Below are 16,377 nucleotides of genomic sequence, written 5' to 3'. Positions count from 1 at the left end.
ATAATTAAATGTATTTAGGAGGTACTTAGGTTATATGCAAATATTGATATATTATTATATATGAGACTTGAGTATCCATAAATTTTGGAATTTGTGGGGGTTCTTATGTGGACTGTTCAACATCACTCTCTCATTAATATTTATCTTTCCAATATTACTCTCAGTTAACCTAATTTATTATTGGCATCTCCTCTTCTGAACATCAACACACCTAACTCTCTCTGACCTGCTTTGGAATAATTTCTGTAGTTGGAATATTGATAGTCTATAAGGAGGTTCCACAATGTTATAGAATAGTCTCCCAACATCTTCAATAATGAGTGAGAATAGAGGCAAAAATTATTTTTTTTAAATAAGAAAATTGAGTTGGCTGGCGCTATGGCATAGCAGGTAAAGCCAGCTCCTGCAGTGCTGGCATCCCATATTGGCTCTGGTTTGAGTTCTGGCTGCTCCACTTCCAATCCAGTTCTCTGCTATGGCCTGGGAAAGCAGTAGAAGATGGCCCAATTGCTTAGGCCCCTGCACCCGTGTGGGAGACCTGGAAGAAGCTCCTCCTCCTGGCTTCGGATCAGCGCAGCTCTGCCATTGTGGTCATCTGGGGAGTGAACCTCCTGCTCTCTGTGTGTGACTCTGACTTTCAAATAAATAAGTAAATCTTTAAAAAGAAATCCTCTTTAAAAAAAAAATGGAATCCTAGGGACATTAGGTCTTTGAAAGTGACAAATCTATGACTCCATGGTAGATGGGTTGGAGGAGACTAAATGTTACAGCTACCCAATTTTATCTTCAGCTCTAATTGTATTCAAGCATTAAATAATGAAAATACTCAAAATGGGGGCCAGCACTGTTGTGTAGCAGGTAAAGCTGCTGCCTGCAGTGCCTGGCATCCCATGAGTGCCGGTTCAAGTCCTGGCTGCTCCACTGCTGATTTAGCTCTCTGCTGTGGCCTGGGAAAGCAGAAGATGGCCCAAGTCTTGGGCTCTTGCACCCGTGTGGGAGACCCAGAAGAAGCTCCTGGCTCCTGGCTTTAGTTTGGCCCAGCTCAAGCTGTTGTGGCCATTTGGGGAGTGAACCAGTGGATGGACGAACTCTCTCTCTCTGCCTCTCTGTAACTCTGCCTTTCAAATAATAACTAAATATTTTAAAAAATACTCAGAATGGAAGTGAAGGGAAAAATATTTGAAAATAACATTGTATATCCATGACAAACTGATAGTATATACCCACACATACCTACTGAAGAGTGGCACCCATATTTGAAATTAACTTAAATAAAAGTAGCTTAAGTTTGCAGATGTATGAGAGGAATGAATAAAGACAAGAATCTTCTTTGCATGGCTAGAATTACACTATGTTCATACTAGATTTGTCTGTCTACTCATAAAGTGTGTCTCAGTTCTAGGTCTAGTGTGAGCACAACTTCATAGCAATAGTTGTACCCCCTTACACCCAGTACATTTTTCCTCCTCAATCTAAAGAATTCACTGGCTCCCTTATTTCTCTGACATAAGAATGTAAGATAAGGAATTTAAAGGAATGAAGAGACATGAAAAAATAATAATTGTTGTTGGAAGGTAAAGATGGATCAATAGCTGTTGACTCAGGCTTTCCCATCAGATGGGATTTACAGGCTCCTATTTAGAGGCCATAAAAAGAAGTAATGGAAATTTTTAAAAAATAACAAAAATAACCCTAGGTAATATAGTCAACAGTTACCAGGGATTTTTCAGAACACAACATCCTTAAGAATAGCTGAGTCAAATACTCAGCTGTTAAAAGATTTTTAGAAAAACATACAAATTAAGAGTAACAGGGTACATACTTTGTGGCTTACCAGTAAAAGATATTAGCCTGTTAAAAAATTGCAGTCAAAAATTCAGTAGACAAGGGCACTTGTCTAGCAGTTAAGAGGCCCATGTTCCACACCAGAGAGCCTTGAGTTCAATACCCAGCTCTGCTCCTGACTCTAGTTTCTCACCAACGCAAACTTCTTGAAAGGCAGTGGCAATGGCCCTCAAGTTATTGGGTTCCTGCTACTCATGTAGGAGATCTACATTGAGTTCCTCGCTCCCAGCTGTGGCACACAGCACAACCTGAGGTTGATGTGGGCATTTGGAGAATGAACCAGCAGATTGGAGAGCTCTCTCTCTCTCTCACTCTGTCTTCCTCTATCCTCTCAAATTAAAAACAACAACAACAAAAAACTTAATGCATCCTTTATTTTTTAAAAAAAAAAAAACGTGGGTACTCAAAAGATTGTGGAATTCAGAATTAAAAGATAAATTTATTTTTGTCTAAAATTTCTTTTTAAGTTTTATTTGTTTACTTGAGAGGCAGAATTATAGACAGAGAGAGATCTTCCATCCACTGTTTTACTCCCCAAAAGGTTGTAACGGCTGGAGCTGAGCCAAACAGAATCCAGGAGCCAGAAGGTTCTTCCAGGTTTCCCAAGTGGGTGCAGGGACCCAAGCACTTGGGCCATCTTCCACTGCTTTTCCAGTCCATCAGCAGGGAGCTGGATTGGAAGTGACTCAAACTGGTGTCCATTTGGGATGATGGCACAACAGGCAGATGCTTAACCTACTACACCACAGCACTGGTCCCTAAAAATTTTTGAAATCGTTTATTTTAAGGGGTTTTCAAAAAGTTTGTGAAAAATTGTGTATTACAGAAAAATCATGCATGGATTTTAAAGTTTTTGAGCCAGAATAAACTTATCTTTTAATTCATTTTTTCCACAGATTTTTGAAGTATTCTTTATACAGAATAAGTGGTGGTAAACTAAAAACTAAAACTAAGTACGTATCAAATTTCCATGTTTTTAGCAACTTATCTGTGTGATGCAGATATATATTTACTTATTTCTCAACTCCTGCTTCAATTCTTTGAAATTTTATTACCTAGTGATAAAGCATTTTTCTGGGAATAACTTTATACTATCATCGTTGTTTTGCTTTGTTATCCTCAAACAGCTACCTATTCCTGAATGTAATGCTTTCCAAAGAATATGTGTTTCTCACAATGCCCTTACATGTACTTCTTTTCCTCCAAGTTTATTTGACCTAAGCCTTCCAGAGAGAAAAGGTTTACTCCAAACATGCTAGTAAATCATGTGGAAGTGTGAAGACATGTTCTAAAGTTCCATTTAAGGAACCTGGGTTAGGTTGTATTTCTAAATAGGAAAGGAACATTTAAAATCAGGCAGTGTTGAGGCTAGCTTTGTGCTGTAGCAGGTTAAACATACAGCATCCCATATGGGCACCAGTTCGAGACCCAACTGCTCCACTTTTGATCCAGCACCCTGCTAATGTGCCTGGGAAAGCAGTGGAGGATGGCCCAAGTGCTTGGATCACTGCACCCAAGTGGGAGACTTGGAAGAAGCTCCAGGTCCTGGGTTTAGCCTGGCCCGGCATCAACCATTGCAGCCATCTGGGGAGTGAACCAGCAGATGGAAGACCTCTCTGTCTCTCCTCTCTGTAACTCTGCCTTTCAAATAAATATTTTTTGAAAATAATTTAAAAAATCATACACTGCTAAAATGATTAAAAATAGAAAATCAAGTCATTTTCTATTCACCTAAATGACAATGGAAGCCAGTGCCACAGAAGACAAAATGTGAACTCAAAGTTATCTAATTTTTTTCTAGGCATACAAGCATGTGATTTTCTATTGTCACTTTTCCATTTTGCATATTATCATGGTAGAAAAAACTGAAATGTGAAAAAATGTTAAGGCAGAAAATAATTTATTTAAAAATGAGCAATAATTAGTAGTAATACTAAATGTGGCGTTGGACTTCTGTTTCAGAAACGGCACACATGATATACATTCTGTTGAGAGGGCCTTCCTGGTGATCTGGAAGGACTAAATAATTTGAAGATTTCTTGGAAAGTCAATGTGTTCTGTGAGCTTTCAAGCTGATATCCAATCAGAACAGCAATTCCACCCCCCTCCCCACCCCAAATAAAATAAGATAGATGTTTGAATCAGGAAATTTAGAGATTGATAAATACTAAAACTGAATATGCCATTTCCACTAAGCTCATTTAGGGGTCTGGTCATTGGACAAACTCCTTACTTTACTATACATCTCATATTCACTATAGCACCTTTCTAGTAATTTCCTTAAGATCAAAACCTTGAAATCTACCTTCAAAGGAAGGAAGGGACAACTAGGTCCTATCAAAATGGGTCCAAGATGATCCTGTCATATTCTCAAAGTATTTTCCTATAGATAATAAATTGTAGCAAGATCCCAGCACCTATAATAAATACTGAAATATTTTACTTATGAAGTATTTTTTTTCTTTTGATTACACCTAGCTGGTATGTCTTTCTCCTACAAAGCAAAGAAGATACTTATTTGATGAAAGTAATAATACACTAGGAAGATGATGATGGAAATATGATGCTGTACTCTATGAGTAGGTTCAAATATTTCACATTCCCCACCACAGGTAAATTAACCTAAAAGAGAGGTGAACTGGAAATGTGGGAATTCAAGCTCTCAGATGGAGTCTCACTGATAACTCCACTGTGCTAATGCTTAAATTCTCTCACAAACAAAGGAGTAATTCAAGGGAAATTAAAAATTCCAGTAGGTAGCAGTGTTCATAGAGTTACTGACTCTACAACACTCTTTGGTCTGTTTGGGTCCAGGATTTTAATAAAGCAATACATACAACAGCACTGAGTTTCTCAGTATATGGTATATTAAGATATTCTCAGCCTGGAGGGATGCCTCCAACATCTCCCAAGAATGCTGACAATTATAAACAGGGCTCCCATTTCAGGTGAAGGATATTAATTATGTTGATGGTGAGTAGAATGGGGGAAAATGTTAGTTTGTTCAAATATATCATAAATAATCTCTCCCCCTTCCTTCTCACTTTCTCTCATACAGACGCTATTGGTGACAGCAGCAGAGTGACAACCCAGAAGGGCAGATGGCAGGAACCATGGTCCCAGCAAAGGAACTCTGACCCAGTGAGAGAGAAAGACAAGATATTTTGACCACCACTTACAAGGGTGACAACACAGGGGTCATCAATCAAAGCATACTTGTGAATTTAAAGGCACAGATACCTCAACTATTGTTAGCCCCTGTAAAATATTTTTTAAAAAACTATTTTACATAAATGATCATGGGGCTCTTCTATATAAGGCATTCTCTGTGCCAATAATCACAGTAGTATAGAAAGTGGGACTAGAAATGAATCAAACTAATACTATTTATGCACAAAAAATTGTCACTGTATTATCCTTAAAACACTTATATTTGAGTTAACTAAAATGCATAACCAAGACACTGCTATTGTAGCTGTAATATTTAATGAATTTTCCAGGTAATTAAGCCAAAAGTACTTTTGGGGGAGACAGGAATTGTTGTGATAGTTAAAAGAAGAGGCATTGCAAACATTTTATTGGTAACACTGTTTACACATACAGCTCCTCTCCATGTCTCTCTAAAGCCAACAAGTCACTCAAAACAGGGAGCCAGGTGGGTTATCAATGGCTAGAAACCCATTGGAAATCATCATTTTTATACCTCCCAACATAAAAGTGAAAAGAGAAATAACTCCTTAAGATCACAATGATAATTTTGTTTTCTGTAAGAGAAGGATGGAAATGAAACATTTAAAAGTCAATTTGTGAAAATGAAAAAGCAAAAGTTTTCCTCATTTTTTGGTAAACTTTGTATATACATAAGAGCACTTCCAAAAGTTCATGTAAAATGAATATTATGAAAAAATGTATGTTATGGATTTCAAATTTTCTGTTGCAAAATAAACTTATTCTATAAATTCCATTTTTCCATGAACTTATGGAAGTGTGCTCACAAGTAATTAGTGAATTGTAGATGTTGCTTTAAAATGTCAATTTTTCCTTCTAAAAAGAAAACACTATGGGGCCAGTGCTGTGGTATAGTTGGCTAAATGTCTGCCTGTGGCACCAGTTTCCCATAAAGACATTGGTTCGTGTCCGGCTGCTCCACTTCTAATCCAGCTCCCTGCTAATGCACCTGGGAAAGCAGTAGAAGTTGGCACAAGTGTTTGGGCCCCTGAACCCATGTAACAGACCCAGAAGAAAGCTCCTTGCTTTGGACAGGCCCTGTACCCGTTATTGCGGCATCCGTTTGGGGAGTGAACCAGTGGATGGAAGATCTCTCTGTGTCTCCCTCTCTGTCTCTAACTCTGCCTCTCAAATAAATAAATAAATCTTTTTTTTTAAAAAGACTAATAATTTACAAAATAAAACTTACTTAAAAGAAGAAATCATGAGAGAACCATGTTGTTGCTATATTTTGAGTCAGATTTAAGTTTTGTTATTTTTTGGGTTTTATGATTGTCTACATTCAATATATTTACACTATATTCAATCTAATGTAACTGAATTTCAATCCTTAGTCACAAAATCCAAACTGCACACATTACATTTCTCTTGATGAACACAGAATTGGATTCAACATTTGGGGTTGCCACAGACAGCTTTCTAATTTTGTTTTTGCTGCCAAAATTGGTGGCAGCAGAGGTAGAAAGGCATGGAGTAATAATAATGTATTTCTAAGACTGTGGATTTATTTAAATAAAAAGTAGCACTGGATGCTACAAAAATCAAAATCTTATATCAATGCTAATTTCGGAATGCTCAGATAAGTCTTATTTTTAGTCATTCAACCTTAAATATAATTTTTGTGAACTGCTAAGTGCCTGGTGAATGAACTCCTGTGGCTAGCAACCTTAAATTTTGAACTTCATGGGACTTACAGAGAAAAAAGAAATGAACAAAAAATAAACAAAACAAAAAATCCTGCCCCTTAGAAAGTAAATTAAGAAATCAAATAACGTATTACTTAATGTTTTGGTCTCTGAATATGTGTGGCAAATATTATATGTTTGCATTGGGATGGCACCTGAAAAATCAGTATTAAAATTAGCACAGGGGCCGGCACTGTGGCATAATGGGCTAAGCCTCCGCCTGTGGTGCTGGCATCCCATATGGGCGCCAGTTCCAGGCTCGGCTGCTCCAAGATTCAGCTCTCTGCTATGCCTAAGAAAGCAGTGGAAGATAGCCCAAGTGCTTAGGCCCCTACACCCACTTGGAAGAAGATCCTGGCTCCTGGCTTCAGATCAGCCCAGCTCTGGCCATTGCAGCCATTTGGGGAATGAACCAGTGAATGGAAGACCTCTCTCTCTGTCTGTAACTCTACCTCTCAAATAAATAAATAAAATCTTTTTTTTAAAAAAGAAATCAGTATAAAAAGTGGTATTTCTTTTTTTTAATTATTTTAATTATTTGAAAGTCAGAGTTACACAGAGAGAGGAGAGACAGAGAGAGAGGTCTTCTATCCTCTGGTTCACTCCCCAGATGGCTGCAATGGCCAGAGCTGTGCCGATCCAAAGCCAGGAGCCAGGAGCTTCTTCCAGGTCTCCCACGCAGGTGCAGCCCAAGGACTTGGGCCATCTTTCACTGCTTTCCCAGGCCATAGCAGAGAGCTGGATCGGAAGAGGAGCAGCCAGGACTAGAACTGGCACCCATATTGGATGCCGGCGCGTCAGGCCAGGGTTTTAACCCACTGTGCCACAGCACTAGCCCCCAAAAAGTGGTATTTCTAAGACAAAAAATGATAATGCCACAAACAATACATTTTTGAGAATCTGCTATGAGCTATCAAACATTCATTTTTCTGCATATGACCAAGCTGCCTTACTTCCTGGTTATTAGCTGTAGTCAATCAATCAATCTATATTTCAAATAATTTATTGATTTCACTTATTAATATTTTTAACAATTCAAATGCACCATCCTCTTGGATGCACGTGGTTGGCTATTTAATGTTAACTAGCGGGGCCGACACCGTGGCACAGCGGGTTAAATCCCTGGGCTGAAGCACTGGCATCCCATATGGGTGCCAGTACGAGTCCCGCCTGCTGCTTTTCCAATCCAGCTCTCTGCTATGGCCTGGGAAAGCAATGGAAGATGGCCCAAGTGCTTGTGCCCCTGCACCCACGTGGGAGACCTGGAAGAAGCTCTTGACTCCTGGCTTCTGATCAGCCCAGCTCCAGCAGTTGCGGCCATCTGGGGAGTGAACCAGCGGATGGAAGATCTCTATCTCCCTCTCTCTCTCTTTCTCTCTCTCTCTCTGCCTCTGCCTCTCTGTAACTCTGCCTTTCAAATAAATAAATCTTTTTAAAAAATGTTAATTAGCTACACTTGACTCTCTTTTAAATGACTTACTGTTTGAATTTTGTGGGAATCCAGGCAAGGAGGACGGGCCGTTCATTCCAGGTAGAAGGACTGGTGGAAGGCCGGGGAGTCCTGGGTAAGTGGCTGGCAGGCTGATGCCATGGAGGGAGCTGTTGTCCATCATGCCTGGCTGCTGGACAGTCAAGCCCAGCACATCTGAAGCTTTCTTTATGCGATCAAGTTCTTGCTGCGCCATCAGCTGCCGCACGGTTGTGGGAGCTAAGTAATCTTTCTCACGATCCAGCTGGCTGCCAACAGTCTCCCTCACCTTGGAAATGTGCTGTTTGGAGAAAATATGATCTCTGATGGACAAGCGGGCAGAGTACTTCACCCCACACAGGGTGCACTCTGGTTTGGTGCCTTCTGTTCCACTTTGATTGATCATGAAAGGCTTCCCTATGTTGATTTTAAATTTCTTTTCCTTCGCCCTTGCGTTTTGAAACCACACCTGGACCACGCGTTTGGGCAGCCCGATCTCATTCCCCAACATTTCGCATTCTTGCATGGTGGGTGTGCGGTAGTCACTGAAGCAGGCTTTGAGAACCTTGAGCTGAAGGTTGCTCATCTGGGTTCGGAAACGCTTGTGACCTGGCCTGTCGTTACCTTTTGATTTAAAAGGGTTGCTGGATCCAAACGGATTTGGAGAGCTCGGGTCAGCTATGCTGGATGTTTCGCTGCGGTCAGCGTTGTCATCCGGGTCATCGGTGATATAAAAGCTTTGGTCATGGTCGCCATCCTTGTCGTTGAAATGGATAGACGGACTCGTGAGGGAAAAGAGAAATTTGTCATCGCAGACCTCCGCGGTAGGGGTGCTTGCAGTCTTGGGCCCCGCGTCGAGCGTTTTGGGTTCCTTGGGCGACATGGCGGGCTTCACGTCGCCGGAACTTCCGGTGGTGCTCTCCATCTCCGCGTTGCCCTCGTCGCCCGTGGTGGCGTCGCTGATAGCCGTGTTGATGGACGAGGTCTCGTCAAAGTCGGGTTTATTTTGGTCATACCCAGTCTCGGGGGGAGGGGCGTTTAAGTTCTCCACATCCTCAGACCCTTCCGCTTTAAAGGAAGACGGGCTTAACAGATTCTTCGGCGACAGCTCCGCGGTTTTACTCACAGGCGTGGACACCGTGGACGCCAATTCGTTCTCGCTCGACAGATCGATTTTGGTCAGCGGCAGAGACGGATAATCGAAGTAAATGTATTTCTGAGGACTCTCTCCGCCGTCCTCGGTGGCTATCAAAGGGCTCGGGGGCAGGCTGTAGCCGGCCTGCTTGCCTTCGTTCCAGTGGCGGGAGCGAATGTGGCTCTCCAGGGCGGACTTGGCTTTGAACAGCGCTCGGCAGAAGGGACACCGCTTGTGAGACTGCGCGGGCCCCACCGCCCGGAACTGGCCCTTGCGCTCCCGCGCCCGCGTGTTCTGGAACCAGACCTGCACCACCCGTTTCTTCAGCCCCACTTCCCGCGCGATGTGGTCAAGCATTTTTCTGGTAGGATTGGAATCCAGCAAGTATTTTTCGTAGAGGATTTCCAGTTGCTCCGGGGTGATGGTGGTTCTCAGGCGTTTGTCGCGGTGCTGGTCCTCCCCGCTGTTCCCTCCCTCTTTTTCACTGCAGTTGTTCTCTTCTTTGTCGTCCAGTTTCCTTTTGAGGGAAGCAGCAACTGTCGCCGGGGCAGCGGAGTGAGAGGAACTGGTCTGAGGTGGCATCTGTGTGAGAGAACCACTCAGCAGCTGACCAGTCATCAGCGGGTTGTTGGGGTCGAAGATCATGTAGGGCATGTCCATGGGCCTTTCCAAGAACGGCGAGTGAAGGAATTGGTTTTGCGCAGCGAGGAAGTGCATGTGCTGGTGCTCCTGCCAGAGTTCCAGGGTGGGGAAGGCAACTGTACACTGATCACATTGGTATTGTAGTAACTGCGGAGGTAGACTGTTCTGGAGAGAAGTCATGGAAATCTGCAGTGGACTGGAGGGGACCGGGGTGTGAGAGGCCGAGGGAGGTCTTCCAATTAGTTGGGGTTGTTTTGGTGGCTGTGGCAGGGCAGCAGATGCCTGCGGTGGGTCTGAGGAGGTCGATGCTAAGGGCGGGACTGGCTTGGTGCCTTGAGGAGCGGGAGAGGGGTCACTCTGCTTTGGCTTTTCTGTGGGATACTCAGGTTTCGGAGATGCCTTCTCGGGTTCTGGTTTGGGTGATGGAATCAGGGGGGTGCTAGTTCCAGAGCCAGAGCTTGCGGCAGGAGCGGCTGTGGTTTTGGCTACCTCTGTTTGGCCAGACCCTGTGCAATGCTTGTAGACCACCTGATCCGTGGCATCCATGGAATCTTCCGTTTGGCTTTCATCTTGGGCATCATCATCTTCATCCTTATAACACTGCTTTTTCTGGTGCGTGATCAAGTCGAAGATCCTGGGGAAAACCACATTGCACTTTTTACATTGGTACTGCATGTTGCTTGTTCGAATATACCGTTCATTCGTGAGTTCTCTTTTTTCATTATCTTTAGTTTCTGCTTGATTCTCGTAACTCTTTCGTGCTTTCTGACGGGCATTCTGGAACCATACAACAATAACCCGAGTAGGTAGGTTGAGAACAGTGGAGAGTTGTTCTATTTCATCATCTTTTGGGTAAGCATTGGTGTCAAAAAAGTCTTGTAGAACTCTAAGCTGGTAGTCAGTAAACCTTGTTCTAGAAGACCTCTTACTGAAGGATGCATCAGATTTGTAATGTTCTAAAGAGGTGGGTTGTGGGTCAATTCTGATGTCTTCCAGAACAGTTATAGGAGGGTTACTGAAGTTGTACGGTGAATCCTTATTTCTCTGTCGTTCTTTAAAAAGAGTATTTCGAAACCAGTGTTTGATCACTTTTTGAGACAGGCCAGATTTCTCTGCCATTTCTTGGATCTGTTCTTCGCTTGGAGAATTATTGATGTCAAAATAAGCCCTCAGGATTTTTAGTTGGTCATCTGTGATTCTTGTCCGTGGGCGTTTGAACTGAGAATGCCTTAAGAAGTTGGGATCTAATCCGAGCTGCTGCTGGCAAAGTTGAGTGAGATCTGCAGAGAGCGTGTCCATCTGGGGCAGCTGCAGGGCCAGCTGGGGAGGAAGTGCAGGGTGCTGCACAGGTTGCATCATAATGGAAGGAAAAAGTGGGAGGTCAAGAGAAACAGGTAGCTGTACCTGAGGGGGAGCGGAGGGCGGAGGTGGCGGGGGAGGGGGAGGAGGAGGAGGAGGTGGAGGCGGGGGTGGCGGAGGAGTGGGTGGTGGGGCTTGCAGAGGAGTAGACACTGTGCTGGGGAGCTTTCCAGGACCCAGAGAGGAAGGCTGTGGAGGAGCTGGCGGCAGGGGAGGAGGCGGAGGTGGTGGAGGTGGCGTTTCTGGGGAAGATGGAGATATTGGATAAAGCTTGTCATAGGCCTCCCTGTATTGACGAGCAAATTTTTCTAGTGCTCCATATGGAAAAAATTGCCCATGTACATGTTCTTGGTGACTCTTTAAAATAAGAACATTGGAAAACAGTTTACTGCACGTTCCGCATTCCAGTTTGTCAGTGCTGTCACCTTCACCACTTTTGCCCTTCTTCTGGACTTTCTGCCTGTTTTCATTATACTGAATGACCAGTTCGAAACCAAAATTTTCCAATAAAGCTTTGGCTGCGTTTCCTCTGGCCCCAGAAGCTATTCGGGGTGGCAAGACGGATGGTTCCACGGATTTTTGCTTCTTTATGTCTTTGCCTTCTTTGAGACCTTCACCTTCACTTACAAATTCTTGCTTTGGTTTCTCTTGCTTCTCGGCAACCTCTTCTCCCTCTTTGTAAGATGGTACGTCTTTCATGACTTGGCAGTCGGCACTCACTATGTTACTTTGCTCTTGTTTCAATAATTTGCCTGCCTGCTGCGGCTGCTGCGGCTGCTGCGGCTGCTGCGGCTGCTTCTGAGGCTGCAGCTGGGGCTGTGTGGCTTGGTATTGTTGTGCTTGTTGCTGAAGGATTTGGAGTTGAGTCTGGCCAACGTGATGTTGGGTTTGAATCTGCTGCTTCAGGTCTTCGAGCAAGGAGCCAGCCATTCCTGTCATGCCAGGCATACCAAAGGTGGCAGAGCCTGGCAAGGCCAAATCTGGCCCCAAGCTAAACTCTGTCCCAGGTATGTAGAATGGAAAAAGAAACTGAGGCTGCTGAAACTGCAGCAGTGCTTCTGGGGTCATAGGAAAATGAGGCAGAAAGGCCGGGTTTAGAAACTGAGGCTGAAAGAATGCAGCATGCTGCTGTAACTCATGCTGTAGTTGCATCTGAATTTGTGCTGGTGACTGCGGTGGGTGATGCGTAGGTTGAGCAGATATTAATTCGGGAGTTTGCTTTTTATTTAATTCTTTGGCATCTAAGTGAGTATCTTTGCTATTTACGGTTGCTAAACTCATGGACTCTAGCATCCCTTGGCCAGGGCTATTAACACTTGCTGAGATGCTGTGCCCACTTGACACATGACCACTTGGCTCCAGCTTGGCAGCCCTGGCTTTTGTCTGGTGGAGCACAGACCTCATGTGGATTTCCAATGTCGAGCTTTGGCTGTAAGCAACGTTGCAAATGCTGCACTTGTAGGGTTTGTTATCTGTGCTGCTGTTGGATTCTTGTGGAACAGGACTGGAGGCTTCCTGCAAAACTTTCTTCAACTTATGCAGGTGAGAGACTGAATTATAATGGACCAAGAGAATGTTCTTTTGGGTGAACGACTCTTTACACACTGTACATTTGTATGGACGAGATGGATCAAGGAATTTTTCCATGGTAAAGTTGGGCCCTTTTCTGAAAGGTAAGGTCCGCTTTGGTTCAGAGCCCAGGTCATCTGGAATAGAGCTACTGTCGCTGCCTACAGGACTTGCCTTCCCTTCATGGTCCACCTCATATTCTCTCTCCATTTCCTGTTCTAGCCCATGGTCATCCTGGGCCATTGTTTCACTCTCTGCCCAAAGTTCACCATTCACGGGCAAAGAGGCATACAGCTGTTGAAGTTCAGCTTCACTCAGCTCCGGGTGGCCTGCTTCCAAGTGTTTTTTTAAAGCTTGGAATGTACGGAAACTACGCTGGCAGAGGCTACACATCGTTGCGGCCCGAATTGCATGATACTGGGAATGTATCTGAAGCTTCTGCATAGTTTTAAAAGCTAAGCTACAGTGGTTACAACGATACTTATACACATGGCGGTCAGAAACAGAGAGAGGTTGCCTTTTTTGCTGTTCATTTAATTGCTCTTGCAGTGTGTCGGGGATTTTCACATCCTTACTGCTATTTTTATTCCATTCCGACACTTCCGAGGATTCTTTAGTTGGTTTCTGCTCCTCACTCTTTATTTCCACGCCAGCCTTTGAATCTTCAAGACCTGCCATACTTTTGTCATCCATTGGACTTTCACCTGTTAGGAGAAAGCACAAACATATCTCTGACAGTAAGAAAATCTTCTCCTTAAACATCAGTAAATGTTATAAAAAGGTGCTTCTAAAGGATTCCACTTAATTGATTCTTTCAAGAAATATTTACTGAGAGACTACTATGTGGCAAGCACTGGACTCGGTACCGAGGATATAAAAGTACAAAAAAAAGTGACCCCTGACCTCAAGTAATTTCAGGATAGGGAAGAAAATAAATCAAAAGTAATTATAGTATGCTGCAATCAGTGTGAGCCCAAAGGCCACAACCTTGGCATTCATGAATCAGAACACAGAGAATATTCTTGGTTGTCTGAAACTTGGGTCTCCCAAGGACAGAGATAAACAGATACTAAATATGCCTTAGAAAATCTGGCTCTTGGAAATGTCATGCTTTTTTTTCTGTATGGTTTTTCAAAATAAATCTTTGATAGTAATAATCTTGGCACACAGCCACAAATGCAAGCCCCTGAGTGTGTTTTGTTCAGATCTCAATCATAAGCTGGCATACCTGAATACTTCCCAGACCCCTCAGCTGTAATGGCTGCAGGTGTGTCCCGCTCTGATTTCTCAGAGGCGGCTGCTGGCAGTAGCATACTGTTTGGCATCATCACATCAGGGACAGGCACCTTTGAAAACCAAAGGGGTTCGTGTTAAATGTACCCCAGAAATCACACACTCCATTGCATCTTCCATTTGGCAGAGCATATCCCACTTACAATGTTCTAACCAAAGCAGGGACATTTTGTGAATATTACAGATCAATGCTATACCTTCACATTCAGATCAGTGTTGAGGAATGCTATATTCTTCTTTCCTTTTTAAAATGCATCACAATTTGAAGGTTTTCATAGGTCTACCTTTTTTCAGTGGTAACTGGGGTGCCCACAAAAATCATTTGTTTAACATTGCAGATATAAAAATATCTCAAAATATTATATTAATGAAGCTATGCCTTTATGTTCTTCTTTTTAAAGAGACTACAAATGGGCCTTGACTATGGTTTCTATATACAGTCAACAACAACAACAAAATACTTTAAGTAGATCAGAAGAAATGTATTTCTGCTAACTCATCACTACAGATTTGTATGGATACCTTTCCACAGATCATGTCACACATGCATCAATAGTTGGTATTCTTACTGTCATAAGCAGCTTCTCCACGCAATCTGGAGACACACTGTGCAGATGTGTCAGATGCAGCTGCAGGTGCATTTTGTTGCTGAGGACGTCCTGGCAGAGAGGACAGCAGATGACTGGCTGCACCGAGTGCTGTGACAGGACATGCATCTGGATCCGACTTTGGTCCCTACTATTGTAGTTACAATAAGGACACTGATAGAACTGCAAAATATTGAAGAAATACGGCTACTATTAGTTAAAACATTTGGATGACTTCAGAACATTAAAAGTAATACCATGAGTTAATTATACAAGGGGAATTCAAAAAGTACACGGAAAATGGAATTAAAAGAGAAATTTATTTTGTTGTAAAAGAAACATTTGGAATCTATTCATGTTTTTTCATAATATGCATTTTCTTTGAACTTTCTGAAGACTCCTCATATTGTCAATCACAATGTCTACATGTATGTCAGCAGCATGGAATTGTTTGGGACTCTAAGCTACCAGGAGCAATTAAGGAAAAAAAAAGATGTAGGGGCCAGTGTTGTGTCATAACAGGTTAAGCTGCCACCTAAGACACTGGCATCCCATATGGTAACCAGCTTGAGTCCCGGCTGCTCCACTTCCAGTACAGTTCTATGCTAATGGCCTGAAAAATAAGCAGTGACACATGGCCCAAATGTTTAGGTCCTTGCCACCCGTTTGGAAGATCCAGATGAGGCTCCTGGCTTCTGCCTGGCTCAGCTTTGGCCTTTGTAGCCATCTGGGAAGTGAACCAGTGGATGGAAGATTCTCTCTCTTTCTCTCTCTCTCTGATTCTCTCTCTCTCTCTCTCTCTCTCTCTCTCTCTCTCTCTGTGTGTGTGTGTGTGTCTCCCACTCTCTGTATATCTGACTTTCAAATAAACTAATAAATCTTAAAATAAAAAAGGATGTAAGTAGCAAAGAGGGGAAATGTGTTTACCTGTTCATGACAGAATTTACTATCTTCTGCAGGTTTTGACCTTTTTGTTGCAACATCCTCTTCTTTTGCCAGCAGGAGTGGCTGGGTGCCCCCTGCCACATTGACTTTTAGCTCCTTCTCTGGTGTGATTATCCCTGGTTCCCAAAAAGAATAGTACAACTCAACTTAAAAACATTGAAAATGTCAAAATCAGAAAAATTATTTTTTTTAAATAGTGGTGACACTGGGTCAGAAAATGAACCAAATACTTTTAAATGATGCTAATCTCAAAGAGGAAAAAAAAATTCAATTCTTTTTGTCCACCTACTAAGTGGACTTTATAAATACATTTTAAAATGTACTCCTGTCTTGTGTTTAGATAACCCTAGGTGGCCTTGAAAGATTGATCAACAACATGTGCTTTTGGTGTCTCAGAATGCCTTTATCACAAGAAAACACATCTACTTTCATTCATAAAGACAAACTTAGAAAATCATTACTGTGCTAATGTTTTGTTTCCTATCTCTTTTCTAAAATTATCAGGCACAGAAAAAAAATTCAAAATTCTAAGAGCTGACTATATATAATTTAGAGACTAAAATAAGATTTTGATTCCTGAATAGATTTAAGATGGAAAGGGTTGAGAAATTAACCATACAT

The 16,377-nt window shown here is 42.5% G+C and overlaps 2 protein-coding genes across 9 annotated transcripts in view; one reads left to right on the top strand and one right to left on the bottom strand.

The window, feature by feature from the left end:
- PEX2 (peroxisomal biogenesis factor 2) overlaps nt 1-16,377 on the top strand; it is a 754,438-nt gene that overhangs the window by 157,199 nt on the left and 580,862 nt on the right. The window contains exon 5 of one of the 4 annotated variants that reach the window (XM_070075251.1): nt 4,904-6,275. The exons of the other annotated variants lie outside the window; for them this stretch is intronic. Within the exon in view, the coding sequence (XP_069931352.1) occupies nt 4,904-4,916 (13 nt within the window). The 3' untranslated portion in view covers nt 4,917-6,275. Of the gene's footprint in view, nt 1-4,903; nt 6,276-16,377 lie in introns of those variants that run through there. 4 annotated transcript variants of the gene reach the window in all.
- ZFHX4 (zinc finger homeobox 4) overlaps nt 1-16,377 on the bottom strand; it is a 202,357-nt gene that overhangs the window by 5,812 nt on the left and 180,168 nt on the right. For all 5 annotated transcript variants that reach the window (XM_002710646.4, XM_070075243.1, XM_051843852.2 and 2 more), the window contains exons 7-10: nt 15,739-15,872; nt 14,794-14,994; nt 14,160-14,277; nt 8,239-13,635 (exon numbers count right to left, since the gene is read on the bottom strand). In XM_002710646.4, coding sequence (XP_002710692.2) covers nt 8,239-13,635; nt 14,160-14,277; nt 14,794-14,994; nt 15,739-15,872 — 5,850 coding nt within the window. The remainder of the gene's footprint in view (nt 1-8,238; nt 13,636-14,159; nt 14,278-14,793; nt 14,995-15,738; nt 15,873-16,377) is intronic.

The sequence above is a fragment of the Oryctolagus cuniculus genome, chromosome 6 (genome assembly GCF_964237555.1).
Source record: "Oryctolagus cuniculus chromosome 6, mOryCun1.1, whole genome shotgun sequence".
Lineage (NCBI taxonomy): Eukaryota > Metazoa > Chordata > Mammalia > Lagomorpha > Leporidae > Oryctolagus > Oryctolagus cuniculus.
This window is presented reverse-complemented; position numbering and strand designations above follow the sequence as displayed.